The 22,990-nt window shown below is 58.5% G+C and overlaps 2 protein-coding genes across 3 annotated transcripts; one reads left to right on the top strand and one right to left on the bottom strand.

Annotated features, from left to right (window-relative positions):
• The first annotated feature begins 712 nt into the window (after positions 1-712).
• Positions 713-8,566, top strand: LOC106732396 (uncharacterized). Of its 2 annotated transcripts, XR_012898953.2 has the most exons (6): positions 713-997; positions 3,001-3,150; positions 3,617-3,776; positions 5,233-5,374; positions 6,104-8,362; positions 8,409-8,559. XR_012898953.2 is itself a non-coding variant. In XM_075915597.2 (5 exons), the coding sequence occupies exons 1-5, from the start codon at positions 752-754 to the stop codon at positions 6,129-6,131; spliced, it is 726 nt and encodes a 241-aa protein (XP_075771712.2). In that variant the 5' UTR covers positions 713-751; the 3' UTR covers positions 6,132-8,566. The 2 variants fall into 2 exon arrangements, 1 of the variants encoding a protein (XP_075771712.2); XM_075915597.2 differs by having other exon boundaries at positions 6,104-8,566.
• Positions 8,567-9,135: 569 nt separating this feature from the next.
• Positions 9,136-20,358, bottom strand: LOC102452079 (cytochrome P450 2F3-like). The gene is made up of 9 exons (XM_075915592.2): positions 20,153-20,358; positions 19,401-19,563; positions 18,057-18,206; positions 17,279-17,439; positions 15,694-15,870; positions 11,964-12,105; positions 11,489-11,676; positions 10,082-10,223; positions 9,136-9,348 (listed from the first exon to the last, which is right to left on the bottom strand). Exons 1-9 carry the CDS (start codon positions 20,327-20,329, stop codon positions 9,167-9,169), a joined length of 1,482 nt encoding a protein of 493 aa, XP_075771707.1. The 5' UTR covers positions 20,330-20,358; the 3' UTR covers positions 9,136-9,166.
• Between the last annotated feature and the right edge of the window lie 2,632 nt (positions 20,359-22,990).

Raw genomic sequence — 22,990 nt, 5'->3', positions numbered from 1 at the left:
ATCAGCAGAGTGAATATGTGGACAAAGCTGGCAACGGGGTTTGTTGCAAGGGAAGGTACCAGGGTTGGTATTAGTGTGGTATGTCCTGTGGGTGTTGGTAAGAATCATCTTGAGGTTAGGTGGTCGTCTATAGGAGACTATGGGTCTGTCTCCCAGAGCCTCTCAGAGCGTAGTATCCTGTTCCAGTATAGGCTGTAGTTTATTGATAATGCGTTGGACGGGTTTAAGTTGGGGGCTGTAGGTGATGACAAGTGGTGTTTTATTGATCTGAGGAAGTGGGTCTGGCCCACCAAAGCTCATCACCTAATAAACCATCTTGTTAGTCTTTAAAGTGCTACATAGTCCTGTGTTTTGTTTCAGCTGCACCAGACGAACACGGCTGCATCGCTCTCTCTCTCTCTCTCTCTCTCTCTCTCTCTGTGTGTGTGTGTGTGTGTGTGTGTGTGTGTGTGTGTCTCTCTGTGTCTCTCTCTGTGTGTGTCTCTCTCTCTCTCTGTGTGTGTGTGTGTCTCTCTCTCTCTCTCTCTCTGTGTGTCTCTGTGCGTGTATCTCTTTCTCTGTGTCTCTCTCTGTGTGTGTGTGTGTGTGTGTGTCTCTCTCTCTCTCTGTGTGTGTCTCTGTGCATGTATCTCTTTCTCTGTGTGTGTCTCTGTGTGCGTGTGTGTGTGTGTGTGTGTCTCTCTCTCTCTCTGTGTGTGTGTGTGTGTGTGTGTGTGTCTCTCTCTCGCTGTCTTTCCGTGCAAAGAGGTTTATGTTCCCCACTGCAGGCAGGAGCCGCACCCCCTCGCACGCCGCTTCCCTGCGGGGGTCAGAGTACGGGGTGGCCGTTGCTGTCTCACTTCTTTCCCAGCAGGGGCCCAGATGCCGAGATCGGCGGCGGCAGGCGGGAGAACGACCCACACGTCTCCACGTCGGCCCGCGTGGGCAGAACTCCCGAGAGCGCCTCGCTGTCTCTCCCGCCCCGACACGGCCTGTGGAAGGACGGTCTGGCCACAGCGTAAGTGACCCTGGTGGTGCGAGAGGCCGTGGCACGAACACCGGCTGGGGCGAGGAACGGCTCCCGCCCAACAGCGACTGCCGGGGGCGTGGCGGGCAGCCAGCGCCAGGCTCCGGGCAGGCTTGGCGGGGCATGAAGCCGGCCCGGCTGGCAGAGACGTGCTCAGCACCAGCTGGGGAGGCCCCTGGCCCTGCCCGGCTCCCAGACAGGCAGGTCTGTGGACCCCAAACTGGGCACCTGCGGGAGCCGGGGGAGGCCACTCCTAGACCGCAGGGCTCCCGTGTCACCTGCTGCCAGGCTGGGGGCGGAGCTGGGTGGGGGCGGAACCGGGGGGGGCGGAGCCAGGGTGAGGAGTGAAGAAGCAGGGGCGGAGCTAGCTGGGGGGGTGAATGGGCAGGGGCGGAGCTATGCTGGGGACAGAGCCAATTGGGGAGTGAGCGGGGGCGGAGCCAGTTGGGGAGTGAAGGGGTGCAGAGTGGACAGAGGGTGGAGCCGGGAATGGGGTGGAGCCAGGTGGGGTGGGGGGGCGGGCGGGCGAGGGAGCCTCACCCCACTCTCCCCGCCAGATCCTAGGGGCAAAGGAGGGGTGGGATGGGCCCACGATGGGCTGGGGGGAGAGCGCCACAGGGAGGAGCAGCCTGTAGGTTGGGCCCCCAGCTGGAGGGCCGAGCCCCCAGCCAGCAAGTAGCCCGGGGGCCAGAGCAGCTCTCAGAGAGGGGCCAGCCCAGCAAGAAAGCTGGGGTCCCAGGCCTGGCCTGGCCTAGTGGTGAGCGACTCCGTTCCCAGCGGGGGGGAGGGTCAGGGAGCCAGGAGGCTGCTGAGGCTGGGGTGGGGCGGACGCTGTGGGGCAGAGGAGGGCTCTGGCTGGGGCTGTGAGCTCCAGGATGGGACCAGGCATGAGGAGTTTGGGGGGTGCAGGCGGGTTGCCCCAGATCTGGGTACAAATGACTCCCTCTCCCTAGGCTGCAGCTAGCTCTGGGGAAGGGGCCCTCTCTCCCCCACCCGGCAGGCAGCCTGGCCCCTGCCTCCTATCTGCTCCCCACCCAGATCCCCTTCCTCTCGGGGCTTCTTCCCCCTTCCCTGGCTGCCCCCAAGACCTCTGGCTCCCTATTGAATCCCCACCCTGCTCCCCACTCCTCCTCTGTCCTCCCAGGACCCTCACCCCCCATCCAACCTCCCCTGGCCCCCAACCCTCTCCAGGACCCCTGCCTCCCATCCAATCTCCCCTGCTCCCCTAACCCTCTCCAGGACCCCTGCCCCCCGTCCAACCTCCCCTGCTCCCCCCCAACCCTCTCCAGGACCCCTGCCTCCCATCCAACCTCCCCTGCTCCCCTAACCCTCTCCAGGACCCCTGCCCCCCGTCCAACCTCCCCTGCTCCCCCCCCCCCCAACCCTCTCCAGGACCCCTGCCTCCCGTCCAACCTCCCCTGCTCCCCCCAACCCTCTCCAGGACCCCTGCCGCCCGTCCAACCTCCCCTGCTCCCCCCAACCCTCTCCAGGACCCCTGCCTCCCAGGAGAGAGTGCCCCCTACTGGACCCTGCCCAGCTCCCTGCCCCACAGCGCCCCCTAGTGCCACCCTGGGGCCAGCCCTGCCTGCCAGGGGAGAGCGCCCCCTACTGGACCCTGCCCAGCTCCCTGCCCCACAGCGCCCCCTAGCGCCACCCTGGTGCCAGACCTGCCTACCGGGGGGAGCTCCCTCTGCTGGACCCTGCCGAGCTCCCTGCCCCACAGCGCCCCCTAGTGCCACCCTGCTGGGCCCCTTGCTCCCCTCAACACAGCGCCCCCTGCCAGCTGGGATGGTGAGCTCAGCACTGCGAGAAGAGAGCACCCCCTGCTGCACGGCGCCCCCTAGCGCTGCCCTGACACCAAGGAGAGCCCCGCCCCCCACTGCTGAGCCCCGCCCCCTCAGTTTCCCAACCTGCAGGGACCCAACTTGCGGCCATTCCTGGTGGCGGCTCCCCCCCACACCTACCGCTCACAGCTGGTTTCCTCCCCTTCCTAGCCGCCCTTCGACCCCACCGTCCTCATCAGCCAGGCCACCTCCAGCGTCACCTGCGCCCTCGTCTTCGGGGAGCGCCACGACTACGAGGACAGGAGGCTGCTCGGCGTGGTCGGCCGCATCGTCCAGCTGATCCGCTCCCCCTGGGGGCAGGTGGGTGTTGCGGGGGGGGGGTTCTCCCTGCATCTGCAGGTGGGGCCCGGAGAGCAATTGGGCTGCATTCCCTTGGGTAGGGCCGGGCCGCCTCCTCGCTCGCCCATGGACTCTGTGGTAGCCAATACTGTGGAATCTAAAATAGGAAGGAAGGAAATTGGGAGGAAGCAAGGAATTTGGGGGGGAAGAAAGGAAGGAAATTGGGGGAAGGAAAGAAGAAAGGAAGGAAGGAAATTGGGGGAAGGAATACACACAGCCACACAAACACCCCGACTGCCCAGTTCTCCGTGTGGGCTGGCGGCAGAGTGTGAGGGCTCGGGGCTGGGCCGTCCCGTCCTGTGTCCAGAGCGTCCCTTCCTGGCGGAGCCCCTGTGGAGGGGAGGAGCCGGGCTGAAGCCGAAGTGGGGGGGTTTCTGGGACCTTTTGTATCCCCTGCCCCTGTAATGATCCAGCCGCCACCCCCCAGATGTTCAGCACCTTCCCCGGCCTCATGTCCTACCTGCCGGGGCCGCCCAGGCGGATGTTTGAGAACTTCGAGCAGCTGCGGCTCTTCGTGCTGGAGCAGGTGAAGCGGCACCAACTGCCCCCGCAACGTCATCGACTGCTTCCTGCTCAGGATGGAGCAAGTAAGAGGGTTGCAGGTGGGGGAGGAGGACGACTGATCCCCTTAAAACTCCTCCAGCAGAGAGGCAGTGTGTCCTAGTGGGTGGAACCCTGGGCTGGGGCCCAGGCAACCTGCGCTTGGCTACTGGCCTGCTGGGTGGTGGCCCGGTGCCTCAGTTTCCCCACCTGTGCAATGCGGCCAAGGGTTCTCCTTTTGCCTGACAGAGCCTGCCCCTTGGTTTGGCATTGCCAGGCACTGGGGGGCGGGGCCTGATTTTGGTTGTGGGAATGGACTCCGGGTGCCACAAGAGGTGTAAATAATTACCGTAAAACACCTAATAGTGATAGAAACATACAGCACCTGGCACAGTGAGGCCTGGCCCATGGTTGGGGCAGTGCTACCGTAATACACCTAATAGCAATAGAAACATACAGCCCCTGGCACAGTGCTACCGTAATACACCTAATAGGAATAGAAACATACAGCTCCTGGCACAGTGGGGGCTGGTTCATGGCTGGGGCGGTGCTACCGTAATACACCTAATAGCAACGCACATGCATAGTGCCTGGCGCGCAGAGGGCTGGCCTGCAGGCACGGATGCAGCGTTGCCACAAGCGCCTCTGGTCCCAAGGGGCAGCAATTCGCATCCCCCGAAGCAGAGCAATGTGTGGCAGGGCAGGTATCGTGCTCTCTTCCTCCTCCGAGGCAGGAGCTAGAAATCCCAGCCCTGCCCAGACCAGCCTGAACTCGGCTTTTTGTCCTGCCTTTTTCGGTGGCCCGGGAGAAGACCCGGTCCCTGGCCTCTGTGTTGTGCAGCAGCCCCCTTAGCCTGTCCCACCACCTCCTTTCGAGAGGTTACGAACGAGCCAGGAAACTCTCGCCAAACCTGGCGCCCACCTTGGGCTGGCGATCGATGGGTTTAGCTGGCTTAGCGCGAGCCCGGAAGGGCTCCTGGCTCTGCCACACGGCGCAGCACGGCCTGCAGCTTGCTCCTACTCCCCTGGCACCAGGAGATGTTCAGGAGACCCGCCCTGGCTCCATCACCGGCCCTACTGGTTTCAGCCTTTGTTGCTAATCTCCTTCGCCGCTGGGGGGGCCGGGCTGGGAGCCAGACTGTAACCTGAGCGCCGGGGAATCGCGTTCCCACCATCCTACCCACAGCGAGTCACATTTTGGGGCATGTTTGTGATAACATGCACTGCTTCGTTCCCATGGGGCTCCTCCCCGGGAGGCAGGCCTGGGGAAACTGAGGCATGGGAGAGACAGGGAAGAAATGACTTGCCTGGAGCCACTCACTGGGTCAGGAATAGAACCCAGGAGTCCTGACTCTGCCCCTTCAACCAACAGACCCTCCCAGAGCTAGGGATAGAACCCAGGTGTCCTGGCACCCAGCCCCCCCCACTCTAACCACTAGACCCCACACCCTTCCAGAGCTGGGATAGAACCCAGCCCCCCCTGCTCTATCCCCCGCCCCGCAGGCAAACCAGGACCCTGGGAGCTACTTCCACATGGAGACCCTGGTGTTGATCGCGCAGGACCTGTTCTTCGGGGGCACGGAGACCACTGCCATCACCCTGCAGTACGGCTTCCTGCTCCTCCTCCGCTACCCAGAGATACAGGGTGAGCCTCAGGGGTGGGCTCTCTGGGGCCGGGTGCGGTGCGGACACCCCGGCTTTGCCTCACACTCGGACGAGGAAAGGCTGCGGGGTTGGTAGCCCCGTCAAGGGAGTTTCCAAAGGCCGCACAGGAAGTCGGTAGCAGAGCCAGGCCCCGAAATCAGGCCCGGCCTTGACTTTCCTACGATCTGCAGTGCCTCCGGACTGGCCCCAGGGTGGCAGCGCTCACTGCTGCCAGCACGGCCCTGGGCCCCGGGGGGAGGTGTGTGCGGAGCTGTCCCAACCATAGGACAGTTCAAGGTGGCTGTCATGGGCGGCAGGGGAAGGCAAACAGCTCCCTGCGTCATGGGATTAGGCAAGGTCGGCTTTCGTTTTGGCTTGTTGGGTTAAACAAGCTTTGCCGGAGACAACGCATGTGAACCACAAAGCCAGGAGCCAAAGCACGAACCCCGCACGGATTCGAGACCCGACCCTCGTGAGTGGAGCCCGGCGGTGCCAACTCCTTCAAGCTGAGCGGTACTGGGAAAAGCAGGACAGATGGGGTGTTAGTGCCAGGATCGAAGTCAGCCTGACCTCAGCTCATCTGCTTTTCTTCGGGGCCAGTTTTTAAAGCTGGCTTCAGCCTCGCACTGTGTGTGCAGGGCCTAGCGTAGACGGGCCAGCGTGGTTGGCGTGTTAGCGTTAGCGCAATATCCATCTTCAACACTAATCAACAGGCCTCGCTTTTATATAGCACCTTCGACCGGTCGAGCTCACTGTGATCACGGGTCGGAGAAGGGGAAACTGAGGCAACTGGGGCAGGAGTCACCCAGGAGGCCAGTGGAAGAACTGGGGAGTAAAAACGGCAGTCTCTTCAATTCCACACCAATGCTTTTTGCACTAGGCAACGCTGCCCTCCACGCCAAAACCATATGGCTTGCGTGTAGGAGGTAAATATTTAGCTCTACTATTGTCAAGAGACAATTAGATAAGTGCCTTTGTAACATCCCACCTGCGTGTCGCTTAGACCGTGGGGTGATCGCCACATGCCGGCGTACGTGGCCTTTTCCAACGATTGCTCAACGTCTTGGCTGGCTCCCCGTGAGTCTTTTGTGCCTTTTGTCCTGTTGCCCGGTGAGCTTGGGTTGTGTGAGAGCGTTATGCAAGCCGCAGGGTTTGTTCCTGGTTAAACAAAGCTGGTTGTATAACGCTGGCTGGTTTATTCTCTCCTTTGCGTGCACAGCAGAATTGCAAGCTCGTAGCACTAACGGCAGGTCACCACAGGGGCAAATGTAACAGCCTGGCTGCGGCGTGGCGTAGGCCAAATCGTGCACCTCCTTGCAATGCTAGTGAAGCGGTCCCGTATTTTTTAAAAAGTGGACTCATTCACTGTATAATTCACCCGGCGGATTAATGAAGACGTGCTCTGGGATGCGAAGCCATAGGTTGTTAATGAGTGGATCACAGCAGCAGACAAATGGCATCTTTTTTTATACGCCTTGTGCAGTTAACCTGTGGAACTCATGGCCACAGGATTCTGTTGAGGGGAAGCAGGTGATATAATTGGCCTCTGAGCTCTTTTAGACCATTGCTGGAATAATTATAACAGCCTAGCTCTTTTCATTCCCTGCTCTCAATGTGTTTTACTAAGGAGGCTGGGCTTAGGGACGCCATTGTCCAGATGGGGAAACTGAGTCGCAGAACAATGGAATGGCTTGTCCCAGGCAACAGAGCCAGAACTAGAACCTATGTCTGTAGAATAACAGTATTCTTTATAAGGGAAGGTTAAGGGGGGGTTTTCCTATTGGCAGTAGAATCCATCTCCTGTACTAAAAACAAATCTGTCCAACTTTTTGACCTCGTTAATATCCAGTAGGACTGAAGCTAGAAGTGATTCGTTCCCAGTGAAGCAAGAACTGGGCAGGGCACAGTTTTCCCCTCAGTTGAGTATTTTTCTGAGTTTTCATTTTCCCCCCTTCTCTCTCCAATGGGGGAGGGAGGTTCAACATCTCAAGGAATCTTTGCAAACTGAAAAAAACCCAACCCCGAAACAAACGAATCACTTTTGTGTTTTGCTCTGGGCCCATCCAACCGGCTGAACTGTTCCCTCGCCCTTTGACACGCTCGTGTTGTGGGGCTCATCCGCTTCGGCTTGGAAGGGACCGGAGGAACCGCAGGATGGTTCTTGTAGAAAACGTGTTGAAACATTTGCCGCGCTGTAAATACCGCCCCCTCCTCCGACGCCCTTATTTGAGCCAAGGAATCTCTCAAACCCAATCCTGCTTCATCAACCGATCGGACCAAATCAGCCTTTTTCACCAAGGGAGAAAGCCAATTTGTTGGCAAAGTCCCTCCCGGCCCAAAGCCCTGGAGGTCAGTCTCCCAGGATGGTCAGAAACGGCCCCGGGGGAGACCCGTCTTGTGGGGGACTGGCTTTCTCCTGGCCCCTGATGTAGGAAGCTGGATGGGGGCCAAGTGGGGCAAGCCACAGTGTTATGGCTGTTCTCTGCTCCCCCAAGGGGTAGAACCGATGTTAGAACCTGGACAGGCTGAAACGTTCCTTCTCCACATGGGGGGGGGGACCAGGTTGCACCCTGGGAAATGTAGTCCTCACAAGGAGCCGGCCTATTGAGGAAAGTGGCACCCCGAGCCATGTGAACTACAACTCCCACTCCGGACTCAACTTGTGTCTAGTTTGGAGCCCCACTGTTCTGGGGGGGGAAATGTGATGACAGGTTTCCCACACACACACACACACACACACACACACACACACACACACACACACACACACAAATTGTGATGACAGGTTTCTCTCTCTCTCATATATATACACACACACACAAATTGTGATGACAGGTTTCTCTCTCTCTCTCTCACACACACACACACACACACACACACACACACACACACAAATTGTGATGACAGGTTTCTCTCACACACATGGGCACGCACAAACACACACATTGTGATGAAAGGTTTCTCTCTCACACACAAATTGTGATGACAGGTTTCTCTCTCTCTCATATACACACACACACAAATTGTGATGACAGGTTTCTCTCACGCACACACACACACTCACACACACAAATTGTGGTGACAGGTTTCTCTCTAACACACACAAATTGTGGTGACAGGTTTCTCTCTCTCTCTCACACACACACACACATACACACACACACAAATTGTGATGACAGGTTTCTCTCTCTCTCTCTCACACACACACACACACATACACACACACACACAAATTGTGATGACAGGTTTCTCTCTCTCTCTCACACACACACACACACACACACACACACGCGCGCGCACACGTGTCAAATTTTCAGCCCAGGGGGTTGCCGTAAGAGACTTTCAATCCGTTTCCTCACCTTTCCCCGCAGGAAGGCAGGGGAGGAGACTCCAGCCCCGGCTGGCTGTGGCCTGGTCGGCCCAGGGGTGCTGCAGGGGAAGTTGGGGGGATACTGGCGCTTGGGCCTCTGCCAAAGGGCCGCCAGGCACTGTGTGACCCCCAGGGACTAGCAGACCCGCAGCTGCCCGGGGAGCTGAGCCGCACTGGCCACGCGGACCGATTGGAGGCCGGGAGCCGAGCGCCGCTGGATTTGCCGGGCAGGGCTCCCAGCGGGGAACTGGGGCGCAAAGGCTCCATCTTGGCAGCGCTGAGACCATGTGCCCCCCCCAAAGAACCCCAGGGGGGCTGGCCCGGGGGTTCCCCCCGCTGAGCCTGGAAGCCATTGGGCGTCGTGGGGAGACAGGGAGCCGGGCCCGAGCAGGCCGAAGGCAAGTCACTTTATTGGGGAGCGGCTCAGCGGGCCAGGAGGCGGAGCTGGTAGGGCCGGGGGATGCTGCCCAGCCCGCTGGACTCAGGCGAGATGTCGATCTCGGCGGGGGCCACCAGGGCCCGCAGGGTGAAGTGCTGGAGGATGGAGGTGAGGAAGATGAACAGCTCCATGATGGCCAGGCTCTCCCCCAGGCAGACCCGCTTCCCTGCAAGGGGGAGAAGCCGGCACACGTGGGCACGGAGCCTGCGCCCCGCCAGCCGCAGGGGGGCCAGGCCAGCCCGGGCTCCCCCCACCTCGCAGGGGCCTGCCTGGCCTCCCTCCACCTCCCACTGCTCTGGAGGGGCTAGCCTGGGGAAAGGGAGCCCAGGGGCTGCTCTCAGCTCTATGGAAAAGGGGGACAGTTCCCACAGGAGAACAGGGAAGAAAGCCCAGGAGTCCTGGTTCCCAGCCCCCTTGCTCTAACCACTAGACCCCGCTCTCCTCCCCAGACCCAGGAGTCCTGGTTCCCAGCCCCCTTGCTCTAACCACTAGACCCCGTTCTCCTCCCCAGACCCAGGAGTCCTGATTCCTAGCCCCCTTGCTCTAACCACTAGACCCCGCTCTCCTCCCCAGACCCAGGAGTCCTGGTTCCCAGCCCCCTTGCTCTAAACACTAGACCCCGTTCTCCTCCCCAGACCCAGGAGTCCTGGTTCCCAGCCCCCTTGCTCTAACCACTAGACCCAGCTCTCCTCCCCAGACCCAGGAGTCCTGGTTCCCAGCCCCTTGCTCTAACCACTAGACCCCGCTCCCCACCCAAGACCCAGGAGTCCTGGCTCCCAGCCCCCTTGCTCTAACCACTAGACCCCATTCTCCTCCCCAGACCCAGGAATCCTGGCTCCCATACCCCCTGTAACCACCAGACCCCACTTCCCGGCCCAGCCCTCCCACAGCGGTGCTACCTGCCGAGAAGGCCATGAAGGCGTCGTTTCTGCGGAAGCGCCCGTCCTGGTCCAGGAAGTGGGTGGGGTCGAAGCGGCCGGGGTGCTTGAACTGGCTGGGGTCGGCCTGGGCCGTGCACAGCAGCGGGATGATGTTTATGCCCTGCGGAGAGGAGCGTGTAGGCGGGGGCCGGGGGACTAGCCCCGCCAAACCGTGTCCTGACGTTTCCCACCGGCTCTCTGGCCGCCCCTAGCAGGGGGCGGGGGCTCCAAGCTGCCACGCGCCCGGCGGTCTGGCTGGGGGCCCAGCTCGGTTCGCCCCAGCGCCGGGAACGTTCTCGGACCCGACACCGACTGCAGGTGAGCCACGAAAGGGGGCGTGGTGGGGAAAGGGGCGTGGTTTGAGGGAAAAGAGGGTGTGGCCATGGGGAAAGGAGGCGTGGCCAGTCAGGAGACATGGTGGGAAGAAAGAGGTTGTGGCTTGGAAAGCAACTGTGAGGAGTGACCTGGGAAAGGGGCGTGGTTAATGAAAGGCTGTGTGGTCAGAGAAGGGGTGTGGCAAATGGAAGGGGGTGTGGTTGGAGAAGGGACGTGGCTGATGAAAAGGGGTGTGGCTAATGGAAGGGGGTGTGGTTGGAGAACCGGCGTGGCTAATGGAAGGGGTGTGGTTGGAGAAGGCGTGACTAGTGGAAGGGGTATGGTTGGAGAAGGGGTGTGGCTAATGGAAGGGGGTGTGGTCAGAGAAGGGGTATGGCTGGAGAAGGGGTGTGGCTAATGGAAGGGGGTGTGGTCGGAGAAGGGGCGTGGCTAGTGGAAAGGGTGTGGTTGGAGAAGGGGTGTGGCTAGTGGAAGGGGGTGTGGTCGGAGAAGGTGTGGCTAGTGGAAGGGGTGTGATTGGATAAGGGCGTGGCTAATGGAAGGGGCGTGGTTGGAGAAGGCGTGACTACTGGAAGGGGTATGGTTGGAGAAGGGGTGTGGCTAATGGAAGGGGGTGTGGTCGGAGAAGGTGTGGCTAGTGGAAGGGGTATGGTTGGAGAAGGGGTGTGGCTAATGGAAGGGGTATGGCTGGAGAAGGCGTGGCTAGTGGAAGGGGTATGGTTGGAGAAGGGGTGTGGCTAATGGAAGGGGTATGGCTGGAGAAGGCGTGGCTAGTGGAAGGGGTATGGTTGGAGAAGGGGTGTGGCTAATGGAAGGGGTATGGCTGGAGAAGGCGTGGCTAGTGGAAGGGGTATGGCTGGAGAAGGGGCGTGGCTAATGGAAGGGGTATGGCTGGAGAAGGCGTGGCTAGTGGAAGGGGGTGTGGTTGCAGAAGGGGCGTAGCTGGTGAAAAGGGGTGTGGCTGGGGGTAGGGGTGGAGCCAGGACGCCCTCCGGACAGTAATTTCCACCTTCCTTGCCTGCGTAAGTCGGAGCAGCCCGGGGCCGGTACCTTGGGCAGGGTGTAGCCGCGGAACTGGATGTCCCGGGTGACGGTGTGGGGCACACCCATGGGCACGATGTCCGCGAAGCGCTGGATCTCGTGGATGACCGCGTCGGTGTAGGGCATCCGGCTCCGGTCCTCCATGCAGGGGCTGCGGTGGGGCCCGATCACCCGGTCGATCTCCTCGTGCAGCTTCTCTGCAGGGGAGGGGGTAGGGGCAGGCAGGTTCCACACCCGCCGCAAAGCCCCCGGGGGCCAGCTGGTGCAGAGCCGCATCGCTTCACTGCCCTCGGCAGACACCAGCTAGGGGCCTAGGACCCCTTGGGGCCAGCTTGGATCTGGCCCCCTTGAAATCTGGCCTGCAGCTCTCTGTGGGTGAGCCACGGCCGTGAGTCCCCCGCCGGTCCCCATCCTCCCGAAGCCAACGTAAGCTGGGACGGCCCCGGCACTTGGGAATTCTTCCTCCCCCCCGCCCCGGGGTTACCTTCTATCTCGGGATGCCGGAGTAGGATGAGAAGTCCGTAGCGCAAGGTAGAGCTGACGGTCTCCGTCCCAGCAAAGAAGAGGTTCACGGTGGTTTTAGACATGGTCTCCTCATTAAAGTGGGTGGCGGGGTTGTTCTTTTCCTGCAAAGGAGGGAGGCGAGAAGGTTGCGAGTGAGTGTGAGTGTGTGTGTGTGTGTGTGTGTGTGTGTGTGTGTGTGTGCGCGTGTGTGTGTGTGCATGTCCCCACCCTACCGACAGCCTGTTGTGGGAGATTTCCTACAGCTGCATGACATGTCTCAGCTACAACTTGTATTCTGCAAAACACCAAAACATTGGGCGACTTTGCGGTGATTTTGCCAGACTGGGTGAAATTTTGGGGGGGCGTGTGGGGAAATCACAATATTTTCATCATTTTGGTTTGAAACAATGTATGCAGGATAGGGGGAATTACAGTGTTTGAGGATGATCGATACTGAAATGAAAGGAAAATTTTCTCCACTTTTTGATTTGGGGAACAATTTCCATTCTTTCGCCTGGGTTTCTTTCAGAGTGCCAGCGAACGGGGAATTCTGGGTTTGCTCCCCACTCTGAGAGATGCTAAGAGGGGTTGGATTTGGTACCCAGATGGGGATCTTTGAGGAGCAATTAGTTTCTGGAGAAACAGCGCTCTGTCTTCCCCCGGACACACTATTTGCCTGGCGGTTCCTGCTTTCCACAACACAGCTGGCCCGCTTGGGGGTGTTATTCATTGGAGCAGTTGTAAAATTGAGGGGCTCTTGACTAGAACTGGACAACTCCCCCTCCCCCACCACCAGGCAAATTTTGGGGGACACCTGAACTATTTGCAAACCAAGTTGAATCCAGTAACTAGAACCAACCAAAACCAATTTGATTTTTTTATTACGAAAACGTTGAATCGATTCATTTCTGAATGGCTCGTTGTGATTGTCCTTTTCAAAATGAGGTTTCATTTTTTTTAAAAAAAGGGCAAAACCATATAAAAATGTCCTGAAACGAAAGGAAAAAATGGTCGCAGCATTGGGTTGAGCGAAAGAGACAATCCATTTGTCCCAAAACAAAACATCTTTGTTTCAGCAAGAAATTATTATTATTCTTTTTTTTCAGGGTTGAGGGGGTTTTTTTGGCTGGGCTCAGGCTCTGAATCAATATACCCAGGAGTTGCTGAGCTCAGCTGTTGATGGCTTGTGCTCCTCGTTAAAGATCAACTGGTATTTGCTGGCAAGTACTTTATGACCACGGGTTTTTATCAGATTCAAGGGAAGTCGATTGCATTCCTTCTGCGCTAAGTGACGCAAGATGGGATGAAGATGGACAGCCCGTGGTGGGTAAAGAACAGGTTAGGAACTATTTAGAAAAGATAAACGTACACAAATCCATGGGTCCGGACTTAGTGCACCCGAGGGTGCTGAGGGAGTTGGCAAATGTCATTGTGGAGCCTTTGGCTATTATCTTTGAAAAGTCGTGGAGATCAGGAGAAATCCCGGATGACTGGAAAAAGGCAAATGTAGTGCCCACCTTCAAAAAAGGGAAGAAGGACGATCCAGGGAACTATAGGCCGGTCAGTCTTACCTCGGTTCCTGGAAAAATCATGGAAGGGATCCTTAAGGAATCCATATTGAGGCACTTGGATGAGAGGAAAGTGATTAGGAATAGTCAGCATGGATTCACAAAGGGCAAGTCGTACCTGACCAATCTGATTAGCTTCTATGATGAAGTAACTGGCTCGGTGGACATGGGGAAGTCAGTGGATGTGATAGACCTTGACTTTAGCAAGGCTTTTGATACGTTCTCCCACAATATTCTTGCCAGCAAGTTAAGGGAATGTGGATTGGATAAATGGACGGTAAGATGGATAGAAAGCTGGCTAGAAGGCCGGGCCCAGCGGGTAGTGATCAACGGCTCGATGTCAGGATGGCGGTCGATTTCTAGCGGAGTGCCCCAAGGTTCGTTTCTAGGACCAGTTTTGTTCAATATCTTTATTAATGACCTGGATGAGGGGATAGATTGCACCCTCAGCAAGTTTGTGGATGACACTAAGCTGGGGGGAGAGGTAGATACGCTTGAGGGCAGAGATAGGGTGCAGAATGACTTAGACAAATTGGAGGTTTGGGCCACAAGAAATCTGATGAGGTTCAACAAGGACAAGTGCAGAGTCCTGCCCTTGGGACGGAAGAATCCCAAGCATAGCTACAAGCTGGGGACCAGCCAGTTAAGTAGTAGTTCTGCAGAAAAGGACCTGGGTGTTCCAGTGGATGAGAAGCTGGATGTGAGTCAACAGGCGCCCTTGTAGCCAAGAAGGCTAATGGCATATTAGGCTGCATTAAGAGGAGCATGGCCAGCAGATCCAGAGATGTCATTATTCCCCTTTATTCGGCTGTGGTGAGGCCACATCTGGAGTATTGTGTCCAGTTCTGGGCCCCCCACTACAAAAAGGATGTGGACGCATTGGAGAGGGTCCAGCGGAGGGCAACCAAAATGATTAGGGGGCTGGAGCACATGACTTATGAGGAGAGGCTGAGGGATTTGGGTCTGTTTAGTCTGCAGAAGCGAAGAGCGAGGGGGGATTTGAGAGCAGCCTTCAACTTCCTGAAGGGAGGTTCCAAAGAGGCTGGAGAGAGGCTGTTCTCAGTGGTGACAGATGGCAGAACAAGGAGCAATAGTCTCAAGTTGCGGTGGGAGAGGTCCAGGTTGGATATTAGGAAAAACTATTTCCCTAGGAGGGTGGTGAAGCACTGGAATGGGTTCCCTAGGGAAGTAGTGGAGTCTCCATCCCTAGAGGTGTTTAAGTCTCGGCTTGACAAAGCCCTGGCCGGGTTGATTTAGTTGGGATTGGTCCTGCCTAGAGCAGGGGGCTGGACTTGATGGCCTTCTGAGGTCTCTTCCAGTTCTATGATTCTATGATTCCGCTCCCTCCGCCCCACCTCCTAAATTCCTTTAAAACCTCCCCATTCTTTCCATTTCAAGGAAATATGGCCCCCAAACCCCAAAGAGTTTTAATCTCCCCATCTAGGGCCATCCTCAGAATGTATAGGGCCGTCCGCAGTCCTATTACACTGGTGCCCCTGTGCCCGACGGCAGCGGAGAGGGGACCGTGTTGTAGAGCTGCGATTTGATCATCTGCAGCGACACCCGAATGAAATAGTTTTACAGCAAATTTTACACGAAGGTCCGGCAGGTGTAAGCGAACGAGACCCTCTTTGGGGGAAGTAGAGCCACAGAACAGGGCGGGCATTAAGACCCAGCGGTGCCCCAAATTTTCGGGGGCCCTACGCCGCTGGGTGTTGTGTGTATGCGTAAAGATGGCTCTGACCCCACCCATCCAAAAAATAACGTGGGCTTCATAACTCATCGCCCACTGCCGCTCCCCTAAATTAGAAACGTTGGACTGGAAGGAACGTAAGTCCCCTGCTGTCAAATGCACCTGCCTCTACTTCAAAGCCAGAGTTAGTGCCACGCCTGTGAAATGCACCCTGGCACCCTCTTTTGGTTGATCCTGCCAGAGGATAATAGCTTACTACTGCTGCCAAAGAATGGGCCTGCCCTGGAGTTCCAGGGGTGGAATTCTGGGCTCTGAGGCTGGATTCTTGGGGTGTCGTTAGCAGTGGCTAGTTTTCCATGGCTAGCATCCGTCGTGCCACAAAACGATTGTTCGTGTTGTGGCCAACTCGGTGGGGGGGGCTCCCGCGGGCAGGGGAAGAGCCGGGGCACCTGCTGGATTTTGAGGAGGAAGCAGTCGATGAAATCCCGCAGGTTGTTGGGGTCCAAGGTCTCTTGGTGCGTCTTTAGCTGCTCGCCGACGAAAGCCGCCAGTTTCAGGTAGTTCTGGTAGATCTGCCGGTGGGGCCCCGGGACATGGCGCATGATCTTGGGGAACACGAAGAGCAACTGGAAAGATGGGAAGGGGAGAAAGCGGGGGACGTTAGCGGCCGTGTTCTCCATACACACCCCCTGGGCGGGGTCCCCTCTCGGCGCGGTGCGGCGTGTAGGTCTGAGACCAGCCCTCAGCTCGGGGGACACGCGACCCTGGCTGTTCTCACCAAAGCTTGGCCAAGGACTCCCAGCAGCGTGGGATGGAGTCCCCAGCTGGGTAAGGAACCTTGAGTTGGGCTACTAAAGTGAGGGGCGTTCACAAGACCCTTGCAGGACTCCTGGGTCCACTCTGGGGTCCTCCCTCCAAGCAGGGCTCTCTCCCTCATTTTTCCCTGAGCAGAACGAATTTTGTTATGTGTGGAGGTGACGTGCCACACGGGAGTGGCGTGCAACATGGGGAGTGATAGGTGACACCGGGACAACATGCGACACGGAGGAGACGTGCGACATGGGCAACGTGCAATGTGGAAGCAACGTGCAACACGGGGATGGCGTGCGACATGGGGACAACATGCGACACAGAGGAGACGTGCGACACGGGCGACGTGCCATGCGGAGGCGATGTGCCACACAGGGATGACGTGCGACGTGGGGGGCGATGTGTGACACGGGGACGCCGTGCGATACAGAGGAGACGTGCGACGGGTGATGTGCCACACAGAGGCGACGTGCAACACGGGGATGATGTGCGACACAGAGGTGACATGCAACATCACCTTCATATCGGTGCACATAAAATTCATGTGGCGGGGTGGGGCCAAGGGGTTCTGAGTGCGGAGGGCTCAGGCCTGGGGCAGAGGGTCGGGGTGCAGAGGTGAGGACGCTGACTGGGGCAGCAGGCTCCGGGGCGAGGCCAGGATGAGGCGGTGGGGGTGGAGATGCAGGAGGGGGCTCCAGGTTTGGGGAGGGGCTCAGGGCTGGAGGTTGGAGGACAGGGGGGTACAAGCTCTAGGCTGGAGTGCGGGCTTTGGGCTGGAATTGGGGACAAGAGTTTTGGGGTAGAGATAGAATAGTGAAGAGATGCAGCCGTGTTAGTCTGGTGCAGCTGAAGCAAAAAACAGGACCATGCAGCACTTTAAAGTCTAACGAGATGATTTATTAGGGGATGAGCTTTCGTTGGCCAGACCCACTTCCTGGCCCACGAAAGCTCATCACTTAATAAACCATCTTGTTAGTCTTTAAAGGGGTAGAGAGAGGGCTTTGGGCTGGGGGTCGGGGCTCAGGCGTGTCCTGGGGGGCTCTGGCAGTGAGGCAGGCCTGCCCTGTGTCCCCGAAGAGGCCGGCAAGAGCTTTGCCCCTCCACGGCCTGGCTCGCCCGCCGGATGCAGGCCCCAGGCCGGAGTGGCCCGGGGAGCCTCCCAGGACCGGCCTAGCAGAGGAGCTTGGCCCGCAGGCCCTTCCTCTCCGTCCCGGCCCCCCTCACCTGCCCCCAGGTGGAACTCATGAGCTTCCAGTTGCTGTTGATCAGGTTGAGCAGGGTGAGGAACTTGCGGTCGGTGTACTCGAAGCGCTCCCCGAAGACCAGGGTGCAGATGATGTTGGAGCCGGCGCAGCTCAGGAAGAAGGTGGGGTCGAAGGGTTTGCCTGGGGGGCAGAGTTGGGGGGCTGCTCTTAACCCCACGCCGAGGGGGGCTCAGCCTTCCACAGCCCGGGAGTTCTTTGAGCCGCACTTTGCCCGGGCGGCCGGGAAGAAGGCTCATGGAGTCAGCGGTACCCAGCCGCAGAACCCAGGAGACGTGGGCCCTTCCCCCTGGCTCTACCCACTAGGCACCAGGCCCCTCTCCGAATAGAACCCAGGTGTCTGTCACTTAGGCTACGTCCGACACTATGAGTGTTCTCCGCAAAAAATATGCTAACGAGGGACTCATTTGCATGAGTTGCGATCTCATTTGCATCTTTTCTACCCCTCCGGTTTTGCGCTGGAGGCTTTGGCGCAAAACCAAGCAGAGCGGACGTGTTCTTTTTGCGCCAAAACCCCTGTTTTCCACAAGACCCTTATGCTCCCAAAGAGGAGCCTTCCCGGTGCCAGGAGAGAACCCAAGGCATTCGGGCTCCCATTCCCCCGCCCCAAAAACCCCTAACTGGGGCAGACTAGGGGGAAGCAGAACCCCTGTGATGGGATGAGGTTGCCACATCTGGACTCTGAGTTTCTGGGTCACTGACTTCCCCACCCCCCAGCTCATCCGTGAACAGAACCGAACCTTCGGTTTTCCGGAACTCGGACACCAGCACCTGGGCCTCCTCTTTGATCCGCTCCTCCATGCTCCTCTTCCCCATGCCGAAGTTCTTGAAGGTGGCGATGGCGAAGCGGCGCAGCTGCCGCCACCGCTCCCCGGTGCCGTAGACGATGCCTGGGCGGGTGGGAGTCATGACCGGGGTGGAGAGAGGGGACAAGGAAACGTTATTGACTTGCTCCCATAACAGAAGAGCGAGGGGCCCGCCAATGAAATGAAGAGGTGGCAGGTTTAAAACGAACAAACGGGAGTTTTTCTTCACGCAGCGCACTGTCAACCTGTGGAACTCCTTGCTGGAGGATGTGGTGAAGAACCGGACTTTAACGAGGTTCGAAAAAGAGCTAGATAGATTCATGGAGGTTCAGCCCATCAGTGTCTGTTAGCCAGGATGGGCAGGGATGGGTCCCTAGCCTCTGTTTGCCAGAGGCTTAGAATAGGTGACGGGAGGGATCGCTGGATGATTCGCTGTTCTCTTCACTCCCTCTAGGGTGCCTGGCGTTCGCCGCTGTCAGCAGACAGGACCCTGAGCTGCATGGACCTTTGGTCTGAGCTATCTGGCTGCTCTTAAGTGCCCCACACTGGACTCCCGGCCCACCCCGCCCTAACCGCTAAAGAGGGTGGTCTCTTGTAGGAAGGGGAAATTGATGGGACTCACCCACTAGCAAGGCTCAGCAGTCAGGGGGCGGGGCGGGGAGGGAGGCTGCCTGGGCTCTGCCACAGAACTTCTGTGTGGCCTTAGCCATGTCTCTTCCCCTCCCACTCCTTCGGTGAACTTGCTGAGAGGCTAGTGGTTAGAGCAGGGGGCTAGGAGCCAGGGCTCCTGGGATCTCTCCTGAGCTCAAGGGAGGGGAGCGGGGGCTAGTGGTTAGCGCAGGAGGCTGGGAGCCAGGACTCCTGGGTTCTCTTCTGAGATCGGGGAGGGGAGTGGAGGCTAGTGGTTAGCGCAGGGGGCTGGGAGCCAGGACTCCTGGGTTCTCTTCTGAGATCGGGGAGGGGAGTGGAGGTTAGTGGTTAGCGCAGGGGGCTGGGAGCCAGGGCTCCTGGGTTCTCTTCTGAGATCTGGGAGGGGAGTGGGGGCTAGTGGTTAGAGCAGGGGGCTGGGAGCCAGGACTCCTGGGTTCTCTTCTGAGATCGGGGAGGGGAGTGGGGGCTAGTGGTTAGAGCAGGGGGCTGGGAGCCAGGACTCCTGGGTTCTCTTCTGAGATCTGGGAGGGGAGTGGGGGCTAGTGGTTAGAGCAGGGGGCTGTGGCCAGGTTCCAGCTCCTGCTGTCGGGGTGGACAGTGCCTGAGCCGCCCGCCCGCTTTCCTCACCGTTTCCGTTACTCCACATTTGCACGGCAGGGAAATCCCCCCGGCCACTGAACTCCTCGGCCTTCTCGATCAGGGCTTCCTTCAGCACCTGGTAGCCAGCGAGCACCACGCAGGGCCGGGAGCCCAGGTGGAAGGTGTAGATGGGCCCGTAGGTCTCGCTGAGCTGGAGGGGAGGCAGGGAGGCGGCTGTGATCCCCCACGCAAGGCTCAGCAGTCAGGGGGCGGGGCGGGGAGGGAGGCTGCCTGGGCTCTGCCACAGAACTGCTGTGTGGCCTTAGCCATGTCTCTTCCCCTCCCATTCCTTCTGTGAACTTGCTGAGAAGCTAGTGGTTAGAGCAGGGGGCTGGGAGCCACGACTCCTGGGTTCTCTTCTGAGCTCATCGGAGGGGAGTGGGGGCTAGTGGTTAGAGCGGGGGGCTGGAGGCCAGGACTCCTGGGTTCTCTCGCCAGGCCTGAGAAAGGGGGTGTGTGGTGGGGATTAGGAGTCCTTATTTCTCTCTCAGCTCTGCGAGGGGAGTGGGGACTAGTGGTTAGACTGGGGGAGCGTGTCAGCGTCCGGGTTCCCCTGGGGCACGACCAGTTCCAGCTGGGTGGCCGGCACAGTCCCGGTTCGGAGCCCCCTGTCCGCGGGGATCGGCGTGTTCGGTGTCTCCGAACTCCACGAGGGCTGGGAGGCTCCGGGCCTAGGCTGCATCCTGCCTCCCCTGCCCGCGGCTCTGAGGCCGGACGGGAATCGCTCCTGCCGGACTCACCTTCTGCAGGGACTTGATCAGCTCTTTGACCTCCACCTGCAGCATGTTCCCCAGGAACGGGAGGGGGGTGGGCCCAGGGGGCAGGTGGCCCTGGGTTTTCTTCCTCCACGGGGCGAGGAGGAGCCAGGCCATGAGACACAGGGCCAGGAGGAGGCTGAGGGTCGCGCTGAAATCCATCCCGGAGCCGGCCTCTCTCCTCAGCCTCCCTTCGCGTGCGGGGCCGGGAAAGCTGACACGGCCCTGTCTATATAGCCGCCCCCCCGGCCAGGGCCTGGCTGATAACACCCGTCTTTGCATCACCGCTCTGGGTAAACACCAGCAAATCGAGCCAGCTGGCAAAATTTGGAGCTTTATCTCTTGCGCCATCCAGCGTGCCTGCCTGAGACCCCTCCCCATGGGGGCCTTGAACCCACAGCCTCGCCCGAGCCCAGAATTCCACCACCCGGGCGGCTAGTCGTGACGGGACAGTGCGGGCTAGTGGGAAGAGACCCCCCGAGGGGTATTGCCTCCCTGCGATTCATACGGATCTAGGGCAGGAAGGCCTAGGTGGGACCGGCCCTGGGGAGGCCACGGCTGGAATGGGGCATCCCATTCTGGCCCCCCACTCCAGACAGGACGTGGGCGCATTGGAGAGGGGCCAGCGGAGGGTGATCGAAATGATTCGGGGGCTGGAGACTTATGAGGGGAGGCCGAGGGATTGGGGCTTGTTCAGTCTGCAGAAGAGAAGAGCGAGGGGGGATTTGAGAGCAGCCTGCAGCTCCCTGCAGGGGGGTCCAAAAAGGCTGGCGAGAGGCTGTTCTCAGGGGGGTAGAACGAGGAGCGATGGGCTCACCTTGCAGCATGTTGGGGGGTCTAGGTTGGAGATTAGGACAAACGATTTCCCCAGGCGCTGGGGAAGCGCTGGGCTGGGTTCCCAAGGGAGGGGCTGGAATCTCCATCCCAGGGGTGTTTCAGTCCCGGCTTGGCCAAGTCCTGGCTGGGCTGATGGAGTCGGGGCCGGTCCTGCTTTGGGCCGGGGGCTGGACTCGATGCCTCCCCCGGTCTCTGGCCATCCTGGGATTCTCGGATTCTGTGACTCGGTATCCCTGGGCCGTCCCGGACAGGGGATTGTCCAAGCTCATCTTCAAATTCGTGATGGGATTCTTGCCACGTCTCCGGGTGCCCCTGTCACTGGAGTAGCTGGTATGTCACGTGCTCCCTGCGTGCCTCAGTTTCCCCATCTGTAAACTGGAAAACCCCCGTTAGTCTGTTCAGAACGAGAGCTCTTCAGGGCAGGGGCTGGCTGGAGCTAAACGGGCCCTTCGCCTTGGCTGGCGTCCTGTAGGGGCTCCTGGCGTCATTTTACAACAATAACCCACAGGGCAAGGCAGGAGCTGGTCAAAAGAAATCAGATCTTTCCAGGCAGGGAAGTGGGATCGAAGAGATTCAAGGCGGTGGCAGATATGACAACCCAAGGCAGATCTGCTCGGCGCTGACCCCATATATGATCCCCAAGTTGCTAAGACCTCAGTGCTGCCGATGGGTTTATTTGCCTGGCGTCAGGATATCGTCCATAAACCATTTTTTGGTGGGGGGAGGGGGGGAGGCGTAATTCTAACGCCAGTCCTTTGCTAAATTTCGCTTCTCTTGGCTAATGATTAAACTTTCCCATGCCCGCGAGTGGCGTCTAAAGGACATGCATTTTATTTAAAAATCAGTGTTCACAGGCAAGCTCAGAAGCCAAACGCAGGGATGGTTCAGGTGGTACAAAAGACTTTGCTTGCCCCCGGCTTCGTTCTTTTCTTTTTATTTCTCCGTTTGCCAAACATTGTACCCAAGTCGCCCTAAAACCCAGTGGGCTTTTGTAGCTTTTCTGGCCTGCGAGTTTTGCACTGCTCTGCTGACACCCAAAGTGGGGGTTGCGTTAGCAGAGGGGGTGACGTGATCGGATTAAAACACGACCCTGCGCATCCTTGTCGCCACCAGTTCTATGCTTGCAACAAATCTGGTGCAGAGAGGTGTCTTTGTGCGTGGGTTGCTGGTTCCGATTCTAGTCACTCTGGGCTGCATGGACAGGAGTGTGGGGAGCAGGACACGAGGGCTAGCTCTACACTGGCGCGATCTTGCGCCAGAGCTATGCAAATGAGACTAAGCATGGAATATCGCCGAGCCTCATTTGCATATCTAATCAGCCGCCATTTTGCGGAAGAGGCTCTTGCGCAAGACGGAGCGTCTACACTGCCCCTTCTTGCACAAGAAAAACCCTCTTGCGCAACGCCGTTCTTCCTGAAAATAATCAGAGTAACAGCATTGCGCAAGAGGGTTTTTCTTGTGCAAGAAAAGAGCCTCTTGCGGCTCATTAGATATGCAAATCAGGCTCGGTGATATTCCTCGCTTAGCCTCATTTGCATAGCTCTGGCGCAAGATCGCGCCAGTGTAAACATAGCCGAGGAGTTGTTCTTCCGCGTTTTATTAATAGCAGCAGAACTGACTTAAATGTGGCCTGCGTGTTGCGTAGTCTCACCTTCATCTTTGTATTCCTGTCCATCTGTGTGAAAGACGCGATTTGCATCTATTTGCATATAAGCTGCGGCCCTCGGCATGTGCTGGGAGTATCGTTGTGGCCCCCGGGACTTCCAAAGTGGAGTAGCCCGGGGTTAAAGGCTTGGCCCGGCGGACTCTTTTGGGTACGATTCTACGAGGCGCTGGGGAACGTGGCTGGTCCTTTGCGAGTTGGTGAGATTGGGTTTAATCCCCTCTCCCCTGTGTAAGAGGAGATGCTGAAGGGTCTGAGGGGGTCGCTCTTGGCTGGCCAGCGTGGCAGGCAGACGGTGTGCCGGGCCTGGGGCCTGACAGCGG

This window comes from Pelodiscus sinensis, chromosome 18 (genome assembly GCF_052426305.1).
Source record: "Pelodiscus sinensis isolate ZL-2025 chromosome 18, ASM5242630v1, whole genome shotgun sequence".
Classification (NCBI taxonomy): domain Eukaryota; kingdom Metazoa; phylum Chordata; order Testudines; family Trionychidae; genus Pelodiscus; species Pelodiscus sinensis.
This window is presented reverse-complemented; position numbering and strand designations above follow the sequence as displayed.

What these genes read in the sequence shown, in the direction of transcription:
- LOC102452079 (XM_075915592.2), bottom strand. Translation starts at nt 20,329, where the DNA reads ATGGATTTCAGCGCGACCCTCAGCCTCCTCCTGGCCCTGTGTCTCATG. An exon ending in CGAGTTCCGGAAAACCGAAG is followed by an intron (nt 17,440 to 18,056) that starts GTTCGGTTCTGT and finishes TCTGCCCCCCAG; the next exon opens with GCAAACCCTTCGACCCCACC. An exon ending in GCGGCTACACCCTGCCCAAG is followed by an intron (nt 10,224 to 11,488) that starts GTACCGGCCCCG and finishes TCCTCTCCGCAG; the next exon opens with GGCATAAACATCATCCCGCT.
- LOC106732396 (XM_075915597.2), top strand. Translation starts at nt 752, where the DNA reads ATGTTCCCCACTGCAGGCAGGAGCCGCACCCCCTCGCACGCCGCTTCC. An exon ending in AAGGACGGTCTGGCCACAGC is followed by an intron (nt 998 to 3,000) that starts GTAAGTGACCCT and finishes TCCCCTTCCTAG; the next exon opens with CCGCCCTTCGACCCCACCGT. An exon ending in TCCTGCTCAGGATGGAGCAA is followed by an intron (nt 3,777 to 5,232) that starts GTAAGAGGGTTG and finishes CCCGCCCCGCAG; the next exon opens with GCAAACCAGGACCCTGGGAG.